At 39.2% G+C, this 15631-nt stretch overlaps 1 protein-coding gene across 5 annotated transcripts in view; it reads right to left on the bottom strand.

Annotated features, from left to right (window-relative positions):
* The window catches only part of LOC123770658 (glutaminase kidney isoform, mitochondrial), a 157986-nt gene that overhangs the window by 96792 nt on the left and 45563 nt on the right, over positions 1 to 15631 (bottom strand). For 4 of the 5 annotated variants that reach the window (XM_045762708.2, XM_069305782.1, XM_045762711.2 and 1 more), the window contains 3 exons: positions 12718 to 12825; positions 5208 to 5337; positions 1806 to 1933 (listed from right to left, as the gene is read on the bottom strand). In XM_045762708.2, the coding sequence (XP_045618664.1) occupies positions 1806 to 1933; positions 5208 to 5337; positions 12718 to 12825 (366 nt within the window). The remainder of the gene's footprint in view (positions 1 to 1805; positions 1934 to 5207; positions 5338 to 12717; positions 12826 to 15631) is intronic. The other variant, XM_045762709.2, reaches the window with a different exon arrangement.

Below are 15631 nucleotides of genomic sequence, written 5' to 3'. Positions count from 1 at the left end.
TAAAATGTTCTTAATGTGGTTCTCAGGTGACAGTTTTCTATCTAGAACCACCCATAGATCCCTTTCTTTGTCAGAATTCTTTAAAGATTTCTCACATAATTTATTGGTTGTGTGGGGTCTATGTTCTCCAATTCCACATTCCATAACATGGCATTTATTCACATTAAATTCCATTTGCCAAGTGTTGCTCCATATACTTATTTTGTCCAGGTCTTCTTGAAGGGCATGACAATCATCTAGGTTGCTTATCTTCCCTACTATCTTAGCATCATCAGCAAACATGTTACTCTACTCGTGACATTCCTCCAATTCGATATCTTGCCTCTGATTACGGCCCTCATTTTTCTGTCAGTTAGGAAATTTTTCATCCATGTTAGAAGCTTACCTGTCACCCCTCCAATATGTTCTAGTTTCCAGAACAACCTCTTATGGGAAACTCTGTCGAAAGCCTTTTTTAGGTCCAAATAGATGCAGTCAATCCAACCATCTCTTTCCTGTAAATTCTCTGTGGCTCGATCATAAAAACTGAGTAAGTTTGTTACACAGGATCTTCTAGATCGAAGACCATACTGTCTCTCTAATATTATATCGTTTTCCTCCAGGTGTTCTATCCATTTAGATTTAATTATTTTTTCCTATATTTTGACTATTACACTTGTCAATGATACAGGTCTATAATTAAGGGGGTCTTCCCTGCTTCCACTTTTGTAGATTGGAACTATCTTAGCCTTTTTCCACACATCAGTTACAACTCCTGTAAACAGGGATGCCTGAAAAATCAGTTGAAGTGGAATGCTGAGCTCAGGTGCACATTCTCTCAGAACCCATGGTGAAACTCCATCTGGACCAACTGCTTTTGTTCTTGATTACCACTTTGAGCATTTTTTCCACTTCGTCTCCAGATACCTCTATGTGCTCTATGTTGTTCTCTGGAGTTCTTATTGTGTCTGGTTCCCTGAAGATTTCATTTTGTACAAACACACTTTGGAACTTTTCGTTTAGTGTTTCACACATTTCCTTTTCATTTTCCGTGAATCTATTTCCCATTTTTAACCTCTGAATATTATCCTTTACCTGCAATTTGTTGTTTATGAATTTATAGAATAAACCTGGTTCTGTTTTACATTTGTGTGCAATCCCTTTTTAAAAATTTCTTTCTGCCTTTCTCCTCACTGCCGTGTAGTTGTTTCTCGCATCTTTGTATCGCTGGTATGTTTGGGGGTTTGGCCTCTTCCTGTATTGATTCCATTTTTGTGTCTTTTGGTCTCTGGCCCTCTCGCAATTTCTGTTGAACCAATCCTGTTTCCTAGTTCTGCATCTCTGCTTTGGTATAAATTTTTTTGTGCCTTTATCATATATGTCACAAAACTTGACATACATCTCATTTATTTCATGTCCTAACAGCAAGTCTTTCCAGTCAGAGGGGTAGACGGTTGGAACAAGTTAGGCGAGAAGGTGGTGGAGGTCAAAACTGTCCATTTGGTCAATTTGATCAATTTTGAAATTTGGTCAATTTCAAAGCGTTATATGACAGAGTGCTGGGGAGACGGGACATCACGAGCGTAGCTCTCATCCTGTAACTACACTTAGGTAATTACGTTGATGTATCATCAACGTGAATAATAAATTATTATTATTATTATTATATTATATTATTATTCATTATTATTATTATAACTTGAATAATTAATATATTATTATTATTATTATTATTATTATTATTACAGAATACAGTTAAAATTATAACAAAAATAAGTATAAGATGATAAAATGTTATACCTTAATACTGTATAATGCTAACAAACCTGCAAGACTGCATAGTGAAATTAATATTTGTGTCACCAATGTCATATCGTTGACCATCTACAGAACACACGGACACACCCCATTGTTCTGGACTAAATCTTGCCAGTTGGGGAATGTATGCGGCAACCTGCAATACAACATACATACAAGACTTGTCAGTAATATGTTTTGATGTGATACAGACTGTACTATAATTCATACCAGTTATTATACAATGAAAATAAATAGTTGTACAATTAAAATATATAATACTTCTATGATATGCTTATATTGTGTCATGTAAGTTTAAGTGTATGTGTGTATGTATGTATGTATTTGGTTGATTAAACAAAGAAATTAGTTTTTATATTTATTTAATATAGTTTTGGTTACAGTAGTTGGTTAGTTGGCAATGTAATGAAGTGTTTTAGTCCTCTATCATCATCCTCACAATTATTTTCCTAGGTTGAACTTTACCACTGACTTTCTTGGGACCCGGTGGCATAGTATATAATAAGAACTTTTATGTTCAGAATCCAAAAAACCAGCGTTGAATTTAATGAAACGCCATTTTCTGGGTGAGCCCTGGTGGCTCCCTGGAGCTTATCGGGCTAATGTATGTTATATTAGACTGGGACATTAGCTATGGAGTTCAGACCTACCAGGGACCAGCGCCAGAACCTGGCCCCTTCAGAGAGTTTTCAGGAAGCAATGCTCCTGGAAAAACCCCTTGTGGTTGCAGTTTTCCTTATCTGCCATCGACTGGGGTTAGGCTAACCTACATAACCAATCCTATTTCCTAGTTCCGCATCTCTGCTTTGGTATAAATTTTTTGTGCCTTTATCATATATTTCACAAAACCTTACATATATCTCATTTACTTCCTTGCTGTCAAATTCCTTAAAGAAATTTCTATGTTCCCTATAATGTCCTCATCTGAAATCAGGTTTTTCAACTGCTTCAACTTCCTCTTTTTCTTCCAGATTATAATGAATTGCATACTTTATTCCCCAAAAGACATGGTCACTTTTACCCAAGGGAGGAAGGTACTGAATGTCAAATATGATGACCAGATCACACACTAGAAGGCGAAGGGACGACGACGTTTCGGTCCGTCCTGGACCATTCTTGGATCGATTCAATCCGTCCTGGACCAATCGACTTGAGAATGGTCAAGGACGGACCGAAATGTCGTCGTCCCTTCACCTTCTAGTGTGTGGTCTGGTCATCATACTTTAGCCACGTTTTTGTGACTCATTGCCTGCGAATGTCAAATATCTCTTCCTTATTCCTGGAGAATATGTCCTCTTGTTTGTGAAGTTCCTGGTTTCATGAAATCCTCTTTGTCAATTTGGTTGATTCCTGTTAGAAATTGTTTGTGCAGCACTGACACGGCTGCTGCAGCTTGCGTTTAGAGTCGATATTTCCTTGGCCTTATCTTATATCTTACATATTGCGTATTACATATCTTGCATATGTTTCAGAACTTGTTTCACCTCCAGCCTGCTCATACACCACCAGAGCTGTCCTTTTTTTTATAGGTGCTTCATTTTCTGTCCTCCACTTAGTTTACTGTGTTACCTTTGGTCTGGGATTGCTTTCTTAAGGCTCTTTACTTGGTTTCTTTGGCTTTCGGTTGCCATGTTGAAGAAGCTTCTTGCTCTCCTTCGATGTCGGGGTTTTGTTCTGTGGGTAGGTTTGTTCATCTCCAGCCGTTTCCTCCTTTTCTGGAAAAAATGAGTTAGTTGATTTTTGAAGGGATCCACTGGTTGTTAATACTTAGTTGGTTCAGCAGGGAGTGCATCATGTTTTGTGTCTGGTGGCAGCTCTACATTACTACCTTCATGCAAACTTCTTCTGCGACGGTGAACGCTTTGAGAGTTGATCCCTTTTCCTTGGTTCCCTGTTCCAAGACTCTTATTTCTTAGGTCGTCTGCAGTGTCATTGAGTCTAGCCAACCTGCAGTTTACCCTTGTGTCGATACCTGCGGTGCTCCCTCCTCTCTGAAAGATACCCTTTTCTTCTTCACCTTGGGTAGCTAGCTTCAGAGATCCACAAGGGTCTACCTCCAGAAAACCAGCATTGAATGTAATGAAACGACAATTTTTCTGTCATCCCCAGTGGCTCCCTGACACCCTCCCTTCCTCGGGGTGTCAGGCTTTTTTTGTCGAACTGATGGCAGTGCAGTCAGTGATCCATGGCCTGCCCCCTCCTCCCTCTGAGCAAGGGAAAGAATGGGGCAAATGAGCAGATGCTGGGTTATAACATTTTTGGTCATTTGTTTACGTAGTTTGGCAAGTTCTAAGGCCATTTTTAAGTCTGCGGGTATCAGGAGGAGCCAGCTGTGGTTTATTTTATCTTGATGATGTGGGTGCTTCTCTTTATATAATAAGTTATAAATGAATACTGTAACTTACTATATAAATGTAACAGCTCTCTGCACCTCTGTGAGGTGACCAGGTTCTGGCCCTTGGCTCCGAGTCCCCGGTAGGCCAGAGTAACTGATGGCACCTAGTAGTTGGGGCACCTACATCAGAGATGGTAACTTCAGAGAGCCACCGGGGCTTACCCAGAAATTGGCATTTCATCATATTTATTAAATGGCTTTTAATTAAATGCAATGCTGACTTTTAAATGCTGGCTTTTTCATTAAATGCAAGATTTAATGAAAAAACAGCTCTCTCTATATGAAATGCAACAATTTTGTCCACATCTCAAACAATTTATCTATAAAAAGTTAAAAACAGAAGTAATTTAATTTTGAATATCAATCATCTTATTTACATAAATTTTAGGTTTTACATCATTTCAAGATAAAGTATTTTTCATTATTTTTTTTTATATTACAAGTTACACTTCAAATCTGTTGAGTAGACTTTGAATCTTCAACAAACCTTTATAAGTAGGATGGTACATGTAGTTGCAGTTAATATGGCCACACAAAAGAAATATATAAAGGCTCCTTTGAAGCACTGCATAATTTATTAAGGGCTTTTGAATTTGATAGGTCACAATTATCAATATGGAAAATATGAGGATTGGTATACAATAACCCATTTGACAGAGGAAGTCTTAAATTAATTGACTTGTCAAGGTCATTCTGGTCAGGATGAAGAAAATGTGTATGTTGTCACCCACAGTTACTGGCCAGACTAATGGTGCTTAATCTGACTGACTGAGAATCTGCACATCATTCCCAGCACCAGATTAATACCATATGATCTACAGCTGTAATCAGGTAAATTAAATGTACAAGTTTAGAGCATATCTATAGTAATTATTGCAGAGATAACAATGGTATTTGTGATAAAATAGCAGGGGAGAATCACTCACATGCCCAAACCACTTCCACAAGAAACAAAAACAACGAGACTTCCAAAAAACAATAACGAAGTGTTGAGCTTCTTTCTTTATTAACTAACCTTTCCAAGTGTGAGGCTCTTGGCAGACCAATAGAATTCTTCAATGTACGAAGTGAAATCATGCCACTCAGGAATAACGAAATGATGTCTAAGGGCCCGAGATATTAGCAAAATATTGTCCTGAATCACTCTGAAAGAAATTTAAGATATTGAGAAACATAGTTCTTTACAAAAAAATGAAATTCTTGGACAGATATTATATACAATGGACTTCAGCTTGAGCAGATAGATTTGTACCAGTCTTTATCAGTCTGTTCCAGCCTTCTGGTGCACTGATTTCTGTTTCAGTAGGAGTCCAGTAAATAAGAGTCACTATATTTTTATTAACAAGCTTAATGGCTTGTTTTTTCTTTTGAGTTATGCCCTAAATGTTCTCAAGTTAGTAGCTTAAAGTATATTACTTATCTATGAATCCTCCACTGTTCATTTATTATGCTATATTTTATATATATATATATATATATATATATATATATATATATATATATATATATATATATATATATATATATATATATATATATATATATATATGTCGTACCTAATAGCCAGAACGCACTTCTCAGCCTACTATTCAAGGCCCGATTTGCCTAATAAGCCAAGTTTTCATGAATTAATGTTTTTTCGTGTACCTAACCTACCTAACCTAACCTAACCTAGCTTTTTTTGGCTACCTAACCTAACCTTACCTATAAATATAGGTTAGGTTAGGTTAGGTAGGGTTGGTTAGATTCGGTCATATATCTACGTTAATTTTAACTCCAATAAAAAAAAATTGACCTCATACATAGAGAAAAGGGTTGCTTTATCATTTCATAAGAAAAAAATTATAGTAAATATATTAATTCAGGAAAACTTGGCTTATTAGGCAAATCGGGCCTTGAATAGTAGGCTGAGAAGTGAGTTCTGGCTACTAGGTACGACATATATATATATATATATATATATATATATATATATATATATATATATATATATATATATATATATATATATATATATATATATATATAATATATATATTATATATATATATATATATATATATATATATATATATATATATATATATATATATATATATATATATATATATATATATATATATATATATATATGAGGAACATAAATGCGTGTTCAGAGCATTCTCTAAATGCTCTTTGTTTTCTTCTTTGAGGATGTGGGGTCCCTGCAATTGCACCAGAGGTGGTACCCCTATTATTTATATATATATATATATATATATATATATATATATATATATATATATATATATATATATATATATATATATATATATATATATATATATATATATATATATGTCGTACCTAGTAGCCAGAACGCACTTCTCTGCCTACTATGCAAGGCCCGATTTGCCTAATAAGCCAAGTTTTCATGAATTAATTGTTTTTCAACTACCTAACCTAACCTAACTTTTTCGGGTACCTAACCTAACCTAACCTAACCTATAAAGATAGGTTAGGTTAGGTTAGGTTAGGTTAGGTTAGGTAGGGTTGGTTAGGTTCAGTCATATATATACGTTAATTTTAACTCCAATAAAAAAAAATTGACCTCATACATAATGAAATGGGTAGCTTTATCATTTCATAAGAAAAAAATTAGAGAAAATATATTAATTCAGGAAAACTTGGCTTATTAGGCAAATCGGGCCTTGCATAGTAGGCCGAGAAGTGCATTCTGGCTACTAGGTACGACATTATATATATATATATATATATATTTGTCTGAGCTGCCAGCTCAGACAAACCAGCGGCTGAAAGATTTATTGAAGAATTTAAAGAGTTTGTAGAGGCTGAGGGATACCTACCATAACAAGTGTTTAAGTGTGATGAGACAGGACTGTTATGGAAAAGATTGCCTAAGAGGACATACATTACCAAGGAGGAGAAATCATTGCCCGGACACAACCCTATGAAAGATAGGTTTACGCTTGTGCTGTGTGGAAATGTGAGTGACAATTTGAAAATTGCCTTGAATTTGAATTTGAAAAAACATAACCCTTGCTTGTGTATCATTCTGAAAATCCAAGGGTTTTCAAAAAGTATGGTGTGCAGAAAAACCAAATGTGTGTGATGTGGAGGGCTAATAATAAGGCATGGATGACTAGGATTTTTTTTGGAGTGGGTGAATGATGTGGCGTGCCCTGCCATACAAAAATATCTGCAGGAGAAAAGTTTGCCACTCAAGACCCTGCTTCTCTTCGACAATGTTCCTGCTCATCCTCCAGACTTGGAGGATGCATTGTTGAACAGATATAATTCTCACAATAAAGTTCCTTCCTCCCAACACCACTCCTCTAATTCAGCTGATGGACCAGAAAATCATAGCGAATTTTAAGAAACTTTATGAAATGGCACTTTTCCGGAAATGTTTTGAAGTGACTGAAGTCACAAACCTCACCCTCAAAGAGATTTGGAAACACCATTTTAACATTTGTAGTGCTTTAAAACTCGTTGACAAAGCCTGGCAAGAAGTGACTCAAAGAACCTTTATCTCTGGCTGGAGAAAATTGTGGCCTGTATATGTGACAGAACTAGACTTTGAGGGATTTGAGCCTGTAAATGAAGTGCCTATTGTTGAGGAAATTGTTACTCTGGGCTGGATGATGGGCTTGGAATTGGATGGTGTTGATGTGGAGGGGTTGGTGGAAGAACACAACGAAGAACAGACCACCAAAGAACTCCAAGCCTTTGAAAAGGAGCAGTAACAAGAAGCAGCTGTGGATATTTCTTCAGAAGAGGATGAGGCAGAAGCAAAAGTCCCCTTCCTCAACAATTAGGAAGTGGTGTCAGATGTGGGAAGAAATGCAAACTTTTATTGAAACAACTCACCCAGAGAAAGCTGTAGTAGGCCGTTGCATTAATCTTTTCAATGACAATGTGATGCCTCACTACAGACAAATGTTGCGAATAAGGGGAAAAACAATCTTCAATGGATCGTTTCGTTGTGAAAAAATCAAGCAGCGAGCCACAACCAGAACCTAGTTGGCAGGCAAAATGTGCCAGAGATTGCACTGCAGAAAAAGCTTTACTGCCTTATGTTATAATGGAAGGGGACTCCCCTTCCAAACAGTAACACCTCTCCTCCTTTCCCCTCCTCACCATCTTCCATACGCCAACAGGAGTCATCAGCAAGGGTAAGTAATAACTTGAACATACTTTTGTAGTGTAGATTTGGGTGAATTAGGTATAAAATTTACTTGGAAGTGAAGTTTTGGGGAAGTCAGGAACGGATTAATTAATTTCCCATTATTTCTTGTGGGGAAATTAGCTTCGGTTTACGAATTTTCGGGTTATGAACCGTCTCCAGGAGCGGATTAAATTCTTAAACCGAGGTACCCCTGTACATACTATGCCTAAAGCCGCTAATACACACAGCATCTTGGGCAAGGTGTGGGAAAAACACTTGGACTAAAACTTAAAACTAATTGAGATCAAAAGCATAAATTAAATTGAAAAAGGGGAAAAAAAAACCAGCATTGAATGTGATGAAATGCCATTTTTTGGGCGAGTCCCAGAGGCTCCCTGGAGCTATTGGCTGATATTAGCTATATTAGTCCAGGGCTTCAGTCATATGGAGTCTGTATACCTACTGGGAACCATGAGTCAGAGCCTGGTTCCCTCAGAGGCGAAAGGAGCAATGGCTTATGAAAACTCCACTTTTTGAGAGTATATTCATGTCTGCCATTGACTGGGGTTGGGCATCCAGAAAGATAGGTGCCCCAAAACAGACCCCAACTGGTAGAAAATTGCAATCTGAGACCGAACAGAGCCTAGGAACTCCCCCCCCCCCCCAAGGAAAACAAGATAAGCAAAATGTCATAACACTGCGTGTCACTCGTTTGTGCCCCCCCCCTTCCCCCACTGAGCCGTTCACCAGACCTCCAGTTCAGAGACTGACAAACGGAAACAAAAACCTCCAACCGGAGGGAGGGAAGGAGCCAGGGAGCCTCTGGGACCCACCCAGAAAATGGCGTTTCATTCCATTCAACACTGGTTATCTGCGAGGAGCCATGTCAGCTCCCTGGAGCTAGCTACCCAAATAGCAGTAAAAGAGGAACTCACCAGGGAGGCGGCCGCACTGCATGACTCATGACGAAGCCGAGACACCTGGCTGCAACCGCCGACCCAAATCAACATTAGACCACTGAGGGCCTGGCACATTAACAAGATAATGGACAGCCAGAACCCTGTTCGACCTCCAAAACCCCCGCACCCGAATGTCAGACCAAGACATGTTCCCAACTCAGCAGCAAGAGCCGCAAACTACCGAACATCATGGGCGTGAGGGTAGACCACAGGCTGGCTAGACTTAACCTTGCAAACGACCTGAGAGACCTGAGCCCTGAAACAGGGAAAGAGGGGTACTGGGTCAACCCACAGTGCATCCCCAGACACAGAGCCCAAGGCGCGCAGGTCTGACGAACCCTCTGCCTGATGAAACGAGCATCAATAACCCATGGACCCCTCCGGAAGCCCACCATCTCATTCTTCGCTATAAAAAAAGGAGACAGCTGCAAACGAACAAAATATTCATCAAGACCAAAAGAGCAAAAGCCCCTGTGCCAGAGGAGAGCATGAAGATCCCCAACCCAACCCCCAGAAGCCAAAGCCAACAAAAACAATGCCTTCAGAAAGCAGTCTTGGACTGAATGGACCACCACAAACCAAGGAGAAGAGAGAAAGGAGAGCAGCCAGTCCAAGGGCCAGGACAGCTCAGGTGGCATATGAGCAGGCCAGAGGTGGAAAAAATGCCTCCCGGTCCAGGCAAAGAACTACCTGGGCACAGTCCAAATGGAGCCGGATCACAGAGCCTCGAGCTAGCCGAACCCGTCGCAGTGAAAGCCACACCACTGCAAACACCCGCACTGTGCTGTGAGCTTGACGGAGCCCACCCCTCCTGGCCAGCTGGGAAAGCCTTGGGCAGAAAGTTCCAGCCGAGAGACAAGGCATCTGTGAACAAGCTGAGCGAGGGTTCCGGAAGGCACCAAGGCACCGAACCCCCCAAAAAAACCAAGAGGAAGCTGGAGATGCCGCAACCGATGCAAGGCACCTGGAGGACAAACCCAGCGATCGCGAGAGCAGCAAAAGGGACAGCCCCAAAAGAACCAGAACAGACGCCGAAGCCAAACAGATGCAAAAAGTCATGGGCAGGCCCAGAAACCAAGACCACAACCCGGGAACAAAACCCCATTAGGTGTGGAAGAAACAGCAAACATACACCACAGGGTTAGGATATACACCAGGCCAACACACCCTTGATTTGTGTTCCTGGCCAAGAACACAAATCAAGACAAAACAGACAAGCAGCAACTCTAGCCTGTCACCTGGGGGACACAGAAGCACTACACACAACCGGATCAAAGAGCCATGAGTGATCCGATCCTCCCGCAGTGAAAGCCAAACCCCCCCCCCCTCCCCTGCAAATTCCCCGCACTGCGCTGTGACCCCAATGGAAGGACAGAGCGCACCGCCCCTGGTTGGCCTGGTAAGCACTGGTCACAAAGCCCCAGCTGAGAGATAAGGCATCCATGAACACAATGAATGAGTGAGGGATCTGGGAGGTGCCAAAGCACTTAACCCGAAAAACTCAAAAAGAAAGCTGGCAACGCATGCAAGGCCCATGGGGTCGAACCCAGCAGTCATGAGAGAGACAGAAGGAACATTCCAGAAGTAACCAGAACAGACACTGAAGCCAGACCCGACCCAGCGGGTAAACCAGCACAGCGAAGTCCAGACACCTACATAACCACTCGAGCAACTGCTGAGTGACCCAGGGACTCCCTTAAAAACAGCCAAATGCGGGACTTCTGCTGCAGCAATGTCGCAGGGGGGGGGGGGGGGGGAAAGAGATGCACAGAAGTGGTTCGAGAGTCCCAAACAAGGCCCACCCAGGTTCAAACCTAGCCTGGTTTGAAAAACCAGGCTCGAGTAACAACTCTCCTCCCCCCTCATCACCATCTTCCATACACCATCAAGAGCCCTCCATAAAGGTAAGAGAAACTTTGGTACTGTATTGTAGTTAGAAAAAAACATTGTATTCAGTATAAAATGTATTTGTATGTTAATATTTTGGAGGGTGGGGAACGAATTAATTCAATTCCTTTTTATTTCTTATGGGAAAAATCGCCTCGACTTACGATATTTCGACTTATGATCCGTCTCTGGGAATGGATTAGCATCGTAAGTCGAGGTCCCATTGTACTGCTCTGAACAGTAGAAACCCATATGAACAGAATTATTTGTTCTTGAATCTTCATTATAGCTGGGGTTCACTATTTTGCCATTTTTTACCTGAATTTATCTAAGGGCCACCATATCTAGTAGTATCATTGGGAACAGGAAGTCAGTAGCTTGTCAAATGTCAATTATTCCTGACATTTTTTCCAGTTGAATTTTAAACTGAAAAATTGTGTTGGCATTTATGAGTAGGTAGGTGATTCTAATGGGTTTATTACCCTATGAGTGGAAAGCATTTCCTGTTTTCTGTCCTACAGTGTGGCTTGTTGATCTTGAAGCTCTTGTCCCTTGTGAGAGTTACATTGCACCTATTAATTAAAGTGGACTAGACTAACATCTTCCAATTTGTTCAATGTTTGAAAACCCTCAATAAGATCAGCCCTGTCATGTCTAGTTTGTAGTGCTGTTAGTAACGAGGACCTCAACGTTTCCTGGTATGAGAGATGACTTACTTCTACGAGATGATTTTTGTTGCAATGTGTCAATTTTTTTTCCAAAGCAGATATGGGCTTGGAACACAAGTCAAAAATCATAAAGTCCTAATTATATTTTATCTTGGAATATTGTACCCGTGGCTATATTTCTGTGGTAAACTAAAACCAGAATTGCAACCAAAATATTTGTCAGATTGTAATGAGGATAGAATAATAAAAGAGTGAGAAGCTTGCAAATATTTCACATACACAGTGCTGTATAGTAATGTACAATACGCATGCCTTCAATTTACAAGTTATGAATAAGGTTCAGAATAATAATATTGTAGCTGGCCATGAATGCCAAATTCTTCTTACACTATGAATCAAAGAAGCAAGCAATGAACAAAGCAGGTTAATAAACATTAGATAAAGACAAAGAACATATCAGGAGTTAAAAGACGCAGTATATGTTACAAGAAGCTGCAAGAACAAAGTGGAAGGTGCAGTCTCATTAAAACTTTGTAAGTACAGTATGCTATAAAATGTATGAGATAATCCTTACTATACATGTGCAGTATTAGGATCATTTATTTATTTTAATAGTTACATAAATAATATATCAGAGTGAAATGGAGTACTGTACATAGTTTGTTAATTACAGAGTATTTCAATCTAATCTTTGAATTCAAATAGCATGTCAAGATAGAATAATTTCTCAAATACTGTATGTTGGTGTGTGTTCTCATATTTGAGGTTCATGCAATTATATGAAAGAAAGCAGTAATGTATCATGGTAAAGTACATTTGCCAAGTATGCAAGTTAGTGCATACTTCTTGAACTGTTGTCTGTCGAGCCTTCTGGATGTAGGAGAAGTGATGGATGGAGTGCGGCGTGGCGATCCATTCGTTGATGGACTCTGGGAGCGTGACTGCCGTTCCCTGGTCATTACAATATAACTCATCACTACTACTGAACCAGGACAAAATGTCATCTCCACATTGACTTATTTACTGTCATCTTTCTTATACTGCATAGTCTTGGGAAATATTGCAGAAACTAAAAACCACTATTTATTAAGAGTCACTGAAAACTAACTTAATGTCTGAAGCCTGAGCTGCAATGCTTTTAGTATTTCTTACCTATTTTTAAAATTTCAAATCAATTTAGCATATTTTGAAAGAGATAACTTGGTTAAATATCTGCAGCTGAATATCAACTCATAAAGCAAAAGAAATTAAATTCTAATTAATTAATACACAAATATTTAAAATAAATAAGGTCTTTAGTAGTCTGCATTATTTTGTTATATGCAGGAGGATATAAAATTATTTTCAATTAAAATCAAGCAAAGTTGGATAGTTTATAAACAAATAAATGATACATGTACAAATATATAAATAATATAATACTAAATACAGTATTTACGTATAAATATTAAAATATTATAAAATACTAATATATTATAGTGTTAAAATATTATAAATTTTTATACAATTGATATAGAGTATCAATATTATAATACTAATTATCACTAGGTATAGGTGAGAGTGGAAGAGTTATTCCGAGGTCCAATAGAACATCAACTTCAAACGTGCAAACTAATTTCTAGTGTCAGTTTGAGCATGGTTAGAATTAATATGAATTGGAAAACAATTTGAATGCCAAACTATTGTATTATAAGATTAATACTGTATTGATCATACAGTATAATAGAAACTGACATTTGCAAATAAAGAGGAAAATATATTATTCTTACATTATGAGAGGAAACAAGCTTCTGTAATGATATTCTATATGCTGAAAAATAGGGAAAATAATTTAAAAGAATGGGTCATTTGCACATATTAACCACTGCACTGAGCATAGCGCCTATTAAGACACTCGACAGGTGAGGCAAAATCCTTTCGAAATTGGCAATATTTGAATGTTTTTTAGACTCTTTGTGATTTGAAATGACAACTATTGTGTTTGGCAATACTTTGACATTTTTCTAGTTATTTAAAGTTTTCACTTAATGTTAACAATTCATTAACAACTGCACCACAAAGTTGTCTGATGAAATAAGTGCACAGTGCAAGGGCTAATAAGGCCTACTGTTCATGCCTTTTTTACTATCATACATATACTGTACTCTACTGTTTAATTCTGTACACATATTATATATACACCAAACAAAAAAAGCCAACCGACTATATCAACACAAGTGGAAAGAGTTCTTCAATAAGACGAAACAAGTTCATGAAAAGTAGATACCATGATAGACAAAGAGGAAGAGGAACCAGATACATAACACTGGTGTTCGAGCTTTACATTCTTGCAAAACACTGCCACGCATAGTGTTTTGGCCAGGTCCTTAACCCTTAAAGTGCGCATCACGTCATATGACGTGTTGGACGTTGTTCCAGTCAACTGCGCATCACGTTTTATGATGTGTTGGAGTACTACGCAAGATTTAACCCTCAAACCGCGCATATCATATATAAATGATATCAGTGACAAAACCGAAACCGCGCACATCATTTATATATGATTTCGTGTCTAGCGCTATAATTTAAACACCCCGCCTGGGATAGGGGCAGCTATAGTACAGCCACGACCGATAGTTGCCAGATGCCACCTAGAAAAAAAATCCAGGCCAACATTCTTGGGTGTTACAGTGTCAGTATTGAGCAAGCCACCAAGGCTGGTGCACGCAGCACGAGCTCACAGCACCGCTGTTCAGCTTGTGACCACAGCATCGCCTACAAATACCATAATATATATGATACTGCTATTATTTAGCAGTGATAGTATTACTGAAGCCCCCTGACTGTGATAAAACTGACCAGGATTCTGATAATAGCAGGATTGTGGTGATATTTAGCGCTATGCTCCATGGAGGGAGGAGTAAGGCTGTGGAGGGAGGGTTGTGGCGTCATCTTCTGACTGTGTGTGGCCACCATTTATTGACTGCACTCACCATTCCAGTTTAGTGGTTCGATATGGTGAACACAAATGTAGATACTTATATATAACGTGTGTATAGTGTGAGATAACAGCGAGAGGAGTAGGTTGGGAGCCGCCATTTTGGTGAGGGAGGAGCGTCGTCTGCACGACTTGGCATGGTGTTTACTGATGGCCACTATGATCTTTGGGCACCATACCAGCTTATTTATTCAGGTATAGTGAATAAAACAGGTAGATACTTATATATAATGTGTGTATATAGCGTAATAACACCACAAACAATATTGATGGAGGAGAAATAGTGCGTCTGGCCTTGAGGGCGGCCGCCGATCAGCTGACTGTGTGAGTAGCTACGTCTTATGGCCTTTACTCACCATACAAGCTTAGATGTACAGTTATGGTGAACAAAACATGTAAATACATATATATAACATCTTTGTATAGTGAATAAATGCAAAAACAGTATTGTGGGAAGAGAATGAGGGTGAGTGAGGTGGTGTTGAGGGAGGGAGTGGCAGTGAGTGGCTCGCTGGTGTTTGGCAGTTACTCCTTGTTGCTTTTTGACTCACAAGACCGGTTAAACACCTAAGCTAACAAGGGGATGCAACACTGAAAACCCCTGCGACGTGTACAATCACAGGGGCCTAGCAGAGGGCCACCAAACACTACCAGTGGAACTATAGCCACACTAGGCAGACTCCCACCAGGCAAATTAAAAGAAAAACAAAAGAAAACCCCCACAAAAGTACACCATCCCCAGAGGCAACAGGAACCGGTTGCAGCATAGGTGGCAGGCCG

The sequence above is a fragment of the Procambarus clarkii genome, chromosome 56, assembly GCF_040958095.1.
Source record: "Procambarus clarkii isolate CNS0578487 chromosome 56, FALCON_Pclarkii_2.0, whole genome shotgun sequence".
Lineage (NCBI taxonomy): Eukaryota > Metazoa > Arthropoda > Malacostraca > Decapoda > Cambaridae > Procambarus > Procambarus clarkii.
Note: the sequence above shows the minus strand (reverse complement) of the source record. Positions and strands in the feature narration are given on the sequence as shown.